Source organism: Nilaparvata lugens, chromosome 1 (genome assembly GCF_014356525.2).
Source record: "Nilaparvata lugens isolate BPH chromosome 1, ASM1435652v1, whole genome shotgun sequence".
NCBI classification, from domain to species: Eukaryota; Metazoa; Arthropoda; class Insecta; order Hemiptera; family Delphacidae; genus Nilaparvata; species Nilaparvata lugens.
Window position 1 is genome coordinate 55284108 of NC_052504.1, and position 11036 is coordinate 55295143.

Below are 11036 nucleotides of genomic sequence, written 5' to 3' on the forward strand. Positions count from 1 at the left end.
TTCAAAAATAATGTCCAACATGTAAAAAACGATTATAAAATATAAATTGATAGGAATATAATCCAAGTTTGAAAAGGAAAACGATGGATTAATAAAAAAAACTGGGGAATTATAAGTATCATTTCAAACAGAATAATTTTGAATTCAATTGGAAGGAATACCAATACCAACCAAGTAACATATTGCTTATTTTAGCTTTGCATTAAACATACACAATTACAGTGCAAAGGAAACAACTTTCTATTACTTATAAATTATTTTGCAAACGGAAAGGCAATTAACAAACAGTACCCGCTTACATATTCATAATCACATACGCGTGGGAATAAATATATTTTTTAAATACTCTATGATTTCTCAACTGAATTTTATTCACAGAACAATTGGAGTGTGTAGGAGAAGGTGTGGATCCATTCAAGACCATATCCTGATAATAATGTATTTTTTGTAAGGCCAAATTCCCACTGAAGTTATGTGGCACTGACTTTTTGCCACTTCCACGCCTCTCCTATACATACATATATGGTCTAATGCAAACTGGAGTGGCGTTTCACCACGCCACTTCTGTTTGCAATGAACCATGTGTTTATATGGAAGTTTTGAAAGTCAGCTCCACGCCACTGCCACGTCACTTTTGTGTGAATTGGGCTTTGGATTGCACCAACTGTTTGAATGTGTTTCGAATGATTGTTGAACAGAGTCTATTTCACAAAATACACTTATAGGACATACAATGTACTTCATTATTTTCTGTTCATACTCAATTTTTTATTTGAATAAAGACATGACAATACTTTCGGAAGCAGACATGCTATCATAAAACTGATTTAATCCTAACATCACAGAAAATATTTGAACAATAGAATGTATCATTTTCAATTACCTTTCACAATCTGCCCATCATCTGGGGAACCCTTAACTGCGCCTTTGTATTTGTGTCTTTCTTCTCGCTCTTTTTGAATTCTAAAAAAGTACGAAACAGTCATTATAGATTATTTGTTTTAAGAAGTACATGCATTAGTATTCACTAAATAAAGTATCTGAGATTGGATGTGAATAGTCCAAATATTTAGTACTGCTGTAAGACATTAGGAAACACGGGACCGAGTCTACAACACAGGAACTATTCTTACTATATACTGTAATATCGGTATTTAAACAAAAAGTCTGAAGATAAAATAATAATGGAGTTGTAAGTTCACTAATTGAATTCCCATTTGATAATAATAACAGTTGACATACTTTTTATTATTATTAATTCCCATTTGAAAAAAATATTCAATATAATTCAGATTTACCAAAACAAGCAAGAATACATAATCAGAAATAAATATTATTTTTATTCATAAATGCATATTTCATATAAATATTTTTTAACAATTTGATATTATTATCTAGCTTATAGACAACTGCCGACAGCTCATTTGATTGTGCTGTAAATTTTGGATTAGCTATAACACAGCTTTGTTTTTGATCAACCCAAAAAGGTTTTCGGATTTTTTCAGAAATTGTATTATTTCAATGATGGGGACTTTTCCATTTTCTAGGCTAAGGTGTTGTTTGTTTTTATAATGTTTTTGAAGGTGTTGTTTGTGTGTCCAATAAAATTGCGAAAAATACGATTGCATTCACAACAATTCACATTCTGCCTTTTGGGTAACTGTTTCAACTGAACTCAACTGAACTGTTAAGCAGTCTCATCATAGCACAGTTTTCAGAGGTGCCAGATAATAAGAAGAATACTATTGTAAATGTGTTTCAGATAAACACGTTAATCGTCGGTCCTGGCTAAAAAGCAGTAGGAAAAAAACAGTCCCAGAAAAAAAGCAGTTTTATGTCATGTCAGAGGCCCTGAAATTGATCAGTTGCGACCTGAAAACTCTGACACCAGACATGAGCCAGCCAGACACTCGAAATTATTATGATTGTTAATTGTACTAGAATATCAGATATCCAAATTTCTATTGGCTATGATTGCTTTCCAATAATATAGTGAAATGGTATTCTATGGATACTTCACGTACTTTAGTAACAAGTATTGTCGATAAACGATGGAAAAAAATCAGGATTTTTCAACCATTCTCTGCACATTAACAACCTGGGTAAAGCTCGGCCACTGATATTTATATAATTATCGTGAAAGAATAGAATTTAAATAATGATATTAGTAGAATTCAATAGTATAGTAAGAAAGTAGTTTAGTTAGAGATTAACTGAACAAGAATTAAGTTTTTCCAAACATTATAAACTATAAGAAGTACTCACATTTTCAATTCTTCTTTGAACAGCTCCAAGTTACTTTTCTTCTTTTCTTTTTCTTTTTTACTACGACTACTGTTCCTATCTGATCGTTTTTCACTCATACTCATCATTTGCGCATACTCTTGTGCCTTTTCAGTAGAAGATTTGTCACTGGAATCTATCCTACTCTGTGGTTTATAAAGTTTGCCTTTTTCTTTCGTATCTTCCTCTGTAAAATATAAAGCATGACAATTAGATACTGTAGCTGAAAACATGATGTTTTGAGAAATCTGGATCAAGAACAATGATCAAACTAAACTATGTGAAATACAAGAAAGCACACTTTGTGGAGCTGGTTGAAAAATCTAGACAAAAGAAGGATCTATCAATATAATAAGGCAATAAACGTTTTAATTCAATTGCCCTATGTTTCCAAGTATATATGTTACATAGACTTAAATGGAAATATCAATTTACAAGTTAAAAAAATTATTATTGGCATGTTTCATTCATCTGATGAAAGATTCAACAAGAGATATGCACAGTATCAATATGATATGTCGATAATAATTCTCAATTATTTTGCAACCTTGAAGGCTCATTTCTTCAACTGTGTAACGCACAAATAGAAATTTACAAATGGGTAAACAAATTTTTGAGTAATTAACAGTAGAGTAGGATAATATTGTAGAACTAGGAAGAGATCAATTCATTTTTGCTCACGTCTTCGACCGGCATCATAGGTACCAGCCTTCACCCAAACTTTTCCACTTTTAGACGGCGTTTCTTGAAATGTCGTCACAAACTCTTCATATGCCTGCAAAAATCGATGAATAAGTATAATAGAACATTTTGTGTATTTGATTTCTTTTGACTCACAAAAAAATGATTTTGAACATCAGCAAAAAAAAAAAAAACAAAGTTTCAAGGATAAACTGTAACTTATCAATATCCTATTGAATATTAAATTACAAATTTATTTTGCAACTTGCAAAAGCAGGTTCAATAAGAATATCGATATTTGTAACTAGCTACCTGTTAAAAATATTTAACAAAAGTTTAATGACGTAATGTCCGTTAAAATTCACAAAATTCCAGCTTAAACAAATGATAATGTTGGAAATTGGACTGAAATTCAAGTTTCAGGTAAACAATAATATTTACACTAGTCTATAGACTATTTTGTACTCATCAGATAATTTCATTTGGCTTTATTGAAGCCAGGGTGATGTAATGCTCACCTGAGCAGCTGCTTCCTCTTGTTCCTTTTTTCTTTGCTCCTCCAGTTCTCTTTTCGATAGCTGTCTCTTCCCCATTGATCCAATGGAGAATGCCCTGAGCTTCTGCTCGGCAATTTGCTATTGAAACAAAATGAAAGAAATTTAATTCGTACATGACACTTCAAAAATTTACTCATCAGCTACTAAAATTATTAGTAATTTTCGAATATACTAAATGAGTATTCTCAAGTAATCTAGTATAATTATATACAGGGTGTCCCACCAAGGTTGTAACAGCCGTTGACCATAGATTCTACTTGACATTTCTGACAAAAAATGTTCAGTAAACTTTTTTCCTATCGACCTTAGTTTTCGAGATATATCGATTTTTCTATATTTTCATAATATGCCCACTTCTGGTCATCAAATACTCAATAACTCAAAAACTACTGGTCGAATTTCAATTTCAAGGGTATTGTTGGAAAGAGGAAAACATTTTAAACAAGATTAATGTAATTTTATTTGTTGTTAGATATTATGTAGTTTTTTTATTAGGGCTTTAACTTGAAAAAATGCTATTCTTCAAATTTAAAGTCAAATTTCAAACCGTTTTTTCTCGATTTTTTCCGGGTAATTATAGTGGTTTCAATATTTTGAAAAATTCTCCATTCCATAAGCTTTTGAATGAGTATAAATAGAAAAGGTAAGTTCCATGATAAAGTGTTCAAAACTGCTAATATCTGGAATGAACACCTTCAAAATGAGGAAATTCACAAACAGCATGCATCAAGTGATCTTAAGGGTGAAATCATCTAATTTCTTTCTGACAATATTCACAAGTTTTAATCAACATTTCAACTATCTACAATGACTTTTCAATAACTTGCATTATTTCCTGTACCATATATCCTGAATAAACTAAAAAGAAGTGTATGTTTCAGCCTATTTTCAGTATGCTTTCCAGTTAATTAGCATAATTGATATGTATCAACTTTGGCTAGTAGAGAAGTGTTCGGGTTCATTATCATGAAATTTACCTTGATTGAGTACTTGAACATGTTATTGGTGTTGGAGAGTGTAGATGCAATTCAAGAGAGGCAGAAAGAGTATACAGGAGACGTTTTCCTGACCGAAAATACCCATCTCATAACACGTTTTTAAGATTGACAGATGTCAAGATGGTAAGGGTCTAGGATCAGTTACAAGGTACGAGAGGCCCGTCTTAATTTCTGAAGCTTTTGAGAATCTTATTCTAAAATATTTTGAGCAGAATCCTTGATCCAGCATCCGGCGGGCAGCTGGGATGTTGGATGTTTCAAGAATGATAGTTCAAGAAATATTAAAGAAGAATAACTTTCGACCATTCCATGATATCCCAGGTCAAGAGTTGAATGAACCTGATACTGTTTCTTGGATGCATTTTTCTTGGATCTTAGCACAAGATTGTGTTTCAAACATTTTATCGACAGATCACAGATGAAAGTACGTTCACATGAACTGATGCTGTAAATTTCCACAATACACATACATGGACCTTTCATTTTCCCTGCAAGAATAAATCGTGAAGTTTTTATGGGCTTTCTGGTCATTGAGCTTCACGAATTAATGGAAGACGTGCCTCTCAATTTGAGGCAGAATATGTGGCTCCAGTTGGATGGCTGCCTCACACATTTTTGAGGGGTTGTGAAAAGTAAAGTTTGCAGAGAACCTGTAGAGACCAGGGAGGAACTGATTCTCAGAATTCGATTGACGTTTAAAATAATAAAGACATGGCCCAACGAAGTGAGACGGGCAACTTGAAGCTTCATGAACGGCAGCAGAAGTTGCATAAACAGAAATATGGAGGCTATTTTGAATTCCTGTAAGCAGTGAGCATATGTAACTTGATTACCATCTGAATGATTCCCATCAGTTTTTTTAATTCTGTTATTCAACTACTTTGAATTATTATTCTACTAGCAGATAACCCGTGCTTTGCAAGGGTCTTTCTTAAAACTTGACGTAATGAAATCTAGAAGTAAAATAGGCCTATACGAATCCTCGGTTGATTAAGAATTTATATGCTGCATTTCAAGTAAATCAGTATGACAACCTTCCAATTAAAAAAAGAAGTTGGATTCAAAATGGCGGAAAAAATTTGGGTGTGACGGAAAACCTGTTTTTTATCATTCGAAAAGGATCCCCAATCATACCTATCTTCTAATTTCCCTTTTAAGAGAAATCTTCTGCTGCTTCCATACAAACTGGAAGCATGACAAATAATTGAAAACTTGACAAAATAAAAACTTGATGTAATCAAATCTTGAAGAATTTGAAATTGGTCTATAACCACACTCAGTTAAGAAAGAATTTATATGCAAAATTTCAAGTTAATCAGTCCAGTAGTTCTGACGTGATAATGCGTCAAAATAATTTCCCTATACTTTACATCTGTATAGGCTACGTTTATAATCCAGTTCTTTCCTTTATTATAGAATAGAAGATGATACATGGATGGATGATCATTGTTATTTTACTAAAAGATAGAATAAGTTGAATAGTTTCCCTTTCAGAGGGAGTTTTGACAACCCACAAAACTCATTTTTCATTTGAAGATATGACGAGAAGGTGCATATGACCTTATTTTTTTGCTCAGCTTGCCAAAATACCCCTCATTCCAATATTAAAATTTTCGACTGACTGTACAGTGAGTCAGTCATTCTATAAGGGCTCGAATAATTTTAAAATTTGAAGAAAAAATGGAAGAATATAATTTATTTATGTAAATAACAACACCTTCATTCAAAGACATATTAACTGCATGCGTTTTCATATTGCCGATACAGCATTGATGAAACTGTAGACGTTTATTTAGCACTTTGTCTCAAAAATTGTTCTAGCTGAAAAATTAATAATCCATGCCACGTGTAGGCCTAAAGGTGCGTACAGACTGTCGCTCTGCTCCGCAACCGAACGTCACTCCAGCAGAGCGACCGGCGAGCAACAGTGGTTCGACCGGGGAACGCGAGAAGATCTAACATCTTCCGTAACGTTCATGATGGGTGCGTGGGCGGAGCGACTGTGGTTCGATGGTGGTACGAGGGCGGTACGAGGGAGGAGCGTGCTCGGTGCGGGTTGGAAGCGCGAATATGTGTACGCAGCTTTAACATTGCATCAGGAAAACGAAGTTTCAAAACTATGTTTTTCAGGTAGAAAGCAATACGGTATAGAAACTGATGTTCCTTTTTTAATTTCGACCATATGATTTGGTGATTTTTTAATAGAATGTACCATTAATGAATTTTCAACATTAATTCTGAAAAATCTAGAAGGAAAATTAAAATTTGGGCTACCACGTGCACGAGATTGATATTTTTAGAATCTATGTGCAAAATTTGGAGATCTAAATCATTCCAGTTTTTACTTTCCTTGCCCTATTACCATAGGTTAGGAAAGTATTGCTTTCCGAAAAAAATTCAGGTACCCCAATTTCTAAACGTTTCAAGGCCCCCTGAGTCCAAAAAAGTGGTTTTTGGATATTGGTCTGTATGTGTGTGTGTGTGTGTGTGTGTGTGTGTGTGTGTGTGTGTGTGTGTGTGTGTGTGTGTGTGTGTGTGTGTGTGTGTGTGTGTGTGTGTGTGTGTGTGTGTGTATATATATGAGTGTATGTGCGTCTGTGTACACGATATCTCATCTCCCGGAATGACTTGAAATTTGGAACTTAAGGTCCTTACAATATAAGGATCCGACACGAACAATTTCGATGAAATGCAATTCAAGATGGCGGCTAAAATGACAAAAATGTTGTAAAAAACAGGGTTTTTCAAGATTTTCTCGAAAACTGCTCCAACGATTTTGTACCTAGAATTTATACCTAGAATAGTCATTGATAATCTCTATCAACTGACAAAAATCCCATATCTGTAAAAATTTCAGGAGCAACGCCCCATCTATGCAAAGTTTTGATTTTAGATTCCCAATTATCAGGCTTCAGATACAATTGAAACATAATATTTTGAGTGGAAAAGATTGAACATGAAAATCTCTACAATTAGTGTTCTGTAACATTTTCACCTAAAGTTAAAAATAAGCACGAAATTCGAGAAAATGTGATTATTCTATTGCAAACTGTTGAATCTATTAAATGATTCACTATGAAGATATAGTAGACCTCGTATGTCCCCAGCGTTATTGTCCTGTCACCAGGTGGTTCAGATCTTTGTTTATAAGTAAATTTGAGATGCGCGTGGACACTAGCGTCAGGTGATCAATTTTCATAACAGCAAGGAAAGTTGTGTGAGTGCGCCACACCAGATTTTTCCGGTATGCAATCCACAAGTTGACATGTTTTGATGCGAACAAACGAACACACGAACAAACACAACCCTACTCTCTCTTATTATATAGATGAATAAATTTTGTTGGATCTTGTAAAAGTGTATGAATAATATTCTTTATATAGGATTTAGGCTATATGTTACAGAAAATAATGCAATAATCAGGTGATTTCACCCTTAAGATCACCACTTGATGCATGCTGTTCATGAATTTCCTCATTTTGAAGGTGTTCGTTCATTCCAGATATTAGCAGTTCTGAAAACTTACCTTTTCGAATTTATACTCATTCGAAAGCTTATGAAATGGAGAAGTTTTTGAAATATTGAAACCACTATAATTACCCGGTGAAAAATCAAGAAAAAACTGTTAGAAATTTGACTTTAAATTTGAAGAATAGCATTTTTTCAAGTTATAGCCCTAATAAAAAACTACAAAATACATAACAAATAAAATTACATTAATCCTGTTTTAAATATTTTTCTCTTTCCAACAATACCCTTGAAATTGAAATTCGACCAGTAGTTTTCGAGTTATTGAGTATTTAATGACCAGAAGTGGGCATATTCTGAAAATATCGAAAAATCGATATATCTCGAAAACTAAGGTCGATAGGAAAAAAGTTTACTGAACATTTTTAGTCAGAGATGTCGAGTAGGATCTATGGTCAATGGCTGTTACAACCTTGGTGGGACATCCTGTATATTATTCTAGTATACTAAATGAGTAGCATCAAAACAAGGTTATAGGATAGAATAAAGCCTGGTGTACACCGTTGTGGGATGAAGGATTCGGGGGGAGCTGCCAAATTTTCAATCTGTAATTAAATGGTTGGAATAGTCTCACTCCGTTGACAAATCGCGTCCCGCACTAGTGTGCGCAAGGCTTACTTGTGTGCGCAACTTTAGCTTGTGGATACCTGTACTAAATCTTGTGTTTGTGTTATACCTGTACAAATATTTTTGTAGCCAATATTGTGACTTGGTTATACATTTTTATAAATGTTGCAACAATAAAAAAATAGAATGTATTGCTTTCACCATGGCTAATCTTACAACCCATGTCAGAAAACATACTTATATTACTAAATCACGTTACAGGACACTTCATAAACTAATAGATAAACACGAATAATATTAAAATTGAATATAACCTTAATTTATAGTTTATTCAATCAAAAAATATTAAATGCCAGTTAATTGGTCAACCGTGTAAGTTCTGTTCAATAACGGAAGGTTCTGTTTAATAGTTATGTTTTAAAGGTGAAGGTTGGCTTTTTCCTTTCAAATGAAAATAATTTAATTTTTTTCAAATAATTTTAGATAATAAACACAAGTGAAGAAAATTTTAAATACTGGAAATTTTGAAATACAGAACGAAATGAATGCCAACCGTATCTAGGTTGAAACAAAAACCTTAAAATTCAGCAAGAGAAGTCAGTCATGTTATGTGAGTTAAATTATCTTCTAGGAATATTACTTTTCGAGTTTGCAAGTTGGAAGATAACTATCAAACGCTTTACTAACAGACTTTCCGTCTTATTAAAATGAATTCTCCAAATTAATAAGCATCAAGTTCTAGAAAAATGATACATACTAATGATGATGCAATACAACAAAACAATAATTGAGAAGCTTCATTTATGGTCATGATTTAGAATATTAAAAAATAGCATGAAATAAAAAAAAATAGAACAAGTTATCAAGTTTTTCAGCTTTGGAAGCATACCGTACTATACTTTATGCCATCTATAAGAAGCAAAACGGTACAAAAGAGTTTGTTTTGCTGTTCTGCTTTCTTTCAGCACAATGGACTAAAGATACTTCATTATTACAAAACTTTCATTACAAGAGCAGAGCTGTTCCAAAGAGTTTGTCTTGCTATTCTGCTTCCCTTCAGCACAGTAGACTAAAGCTACATCATATTATTAAACTCTCATTGCAAGAACAGAGCTGATTTTGTTTCATAATATCAATTTCATCTGCAAGTTTTATTCCCGTGTGGGACCCACAGACTATTCTATTATTATTACTAACCTTACTTTGGAGGTTAGTCTACCAAACGACAAACTTACGCTTAGGTAGGTTATAATGACTCATCAATAAGCTGGACGCTGATTAAAACATCAATAATAAATTAATTCGAGTGATTTGCTCAAATTTCATAACTTATTATTTGTAAAGACTTGATTAAAACTATAGAGGAATGAACAAAACAAAAATAAAGCACCCGGCCAATGCATATTAGATAAGGTGTAGACCTAAGGATTCAGGATAAATGATAAAATTTAGACTATCAACTTATTACTTGCAAAAGAAAAAGTATTTATCATGCAGTTTGAAAAATCTTACCTTCATAGCTGCCTTGTCAGACATTTTCACAATTTATAATTCAATAATTTATTCACAAACAATATCATACAAACCAAAAATACCACTTATGAAACATTGCTAATTACAATTGAAAAATAGTTCAAAGATTGATAAATTGATTTTCTGCATTAGAAAAAAATCATCACACAAACTCCTACTAAATTTAACCTTATAAATAATTTTTAGTAGGTTTTTCACATCAAAGATCAAAATCTTCCACTATTTTACCGTTCGATTTGCTTGTTCTTCCATTGCAGTGATTGCAGTTGCAGCTCACAAGGATCAATAACCAATAGTAGCATAACCTAAAATTAGATGTTTTTTCATGTCTTGAGGTAGAAGGGATGATTTGGAAGTTGAGCTCTCTCTTTCTAATGAAAATATGTTAGTATTGATGGAAATTATTTAATAATTTCCTATAAATAAACACAAAGAATAACAGAGTTGAAACCTCCAACATGAGCATAAACTGCTCATGCGCATTACGATGCCTTATTGCTCGTAGATGTTCTTGCAAAAAGAGGCTTATCGTCCAAAGAGATCCAAAATACCAAAAATAAAGAGCTTAGAGAATGCTTCTTAGTTTATGCCGTACAATATTTTTTATCTTTTTGAATTAAAGTAGCTGATCGATTTTACATAGAGGAAGTGGACGAAACATGAAAAATCAGAAGGCTTAAACGGTGTACACACGTACGTTTGCCTCGGGTGAGCATACGTGTATGGGCTGAGTCGTCTTAACCATAGAAGTGGAATTTGGAATGTTTACCTGGTACAAGTTGAACTTGGAATGCTGACAACATGGCCAGCTTGATTTGTTCTGTAATTCTAGACTGATGATATTGAAATAATAGAAAATTGTTTCTATCGAAGATTCATAAATTTATTG

General features: G+C 33.0%; 1 protein-coding gene across 1 annotated transcript in view; it reads right to left on the minus strand.

Moving 5' to 3' along the window:
* The window catches only part of LOC111049049 (U2 snRNP-associated SURP motif-containing protein), a 62210-nt gene extending 51582 nt beyond the window's left edge, over positions 1-10628 (minus strand). Inside the window, exons 1-5 of the mRNA XM_039431846.1 lie at positions 10127-10628; positions 3483-3599; positions 2965-3058; positions 2266-2470; positions 884-963 (exon numbers count right to left, since the gene is read on the minus strand). Coding sequence (XP_039287780.1) covers positions 884-963; positions 2266-2470; positions 2965-3058; positions 3483-3599; positions 10127-10150 — 520 coding nt within the window. The 5' untranslated portion in view covers positions 10151-10628. The remainder of the gene's footprint in view (positions 1-883; positions 964-2265; positions 2471-2964; positions 3059-3482; positions 3600-10126) is intronic.
* Positions 10629-11036: the final 408 nt, after the last annotated feature.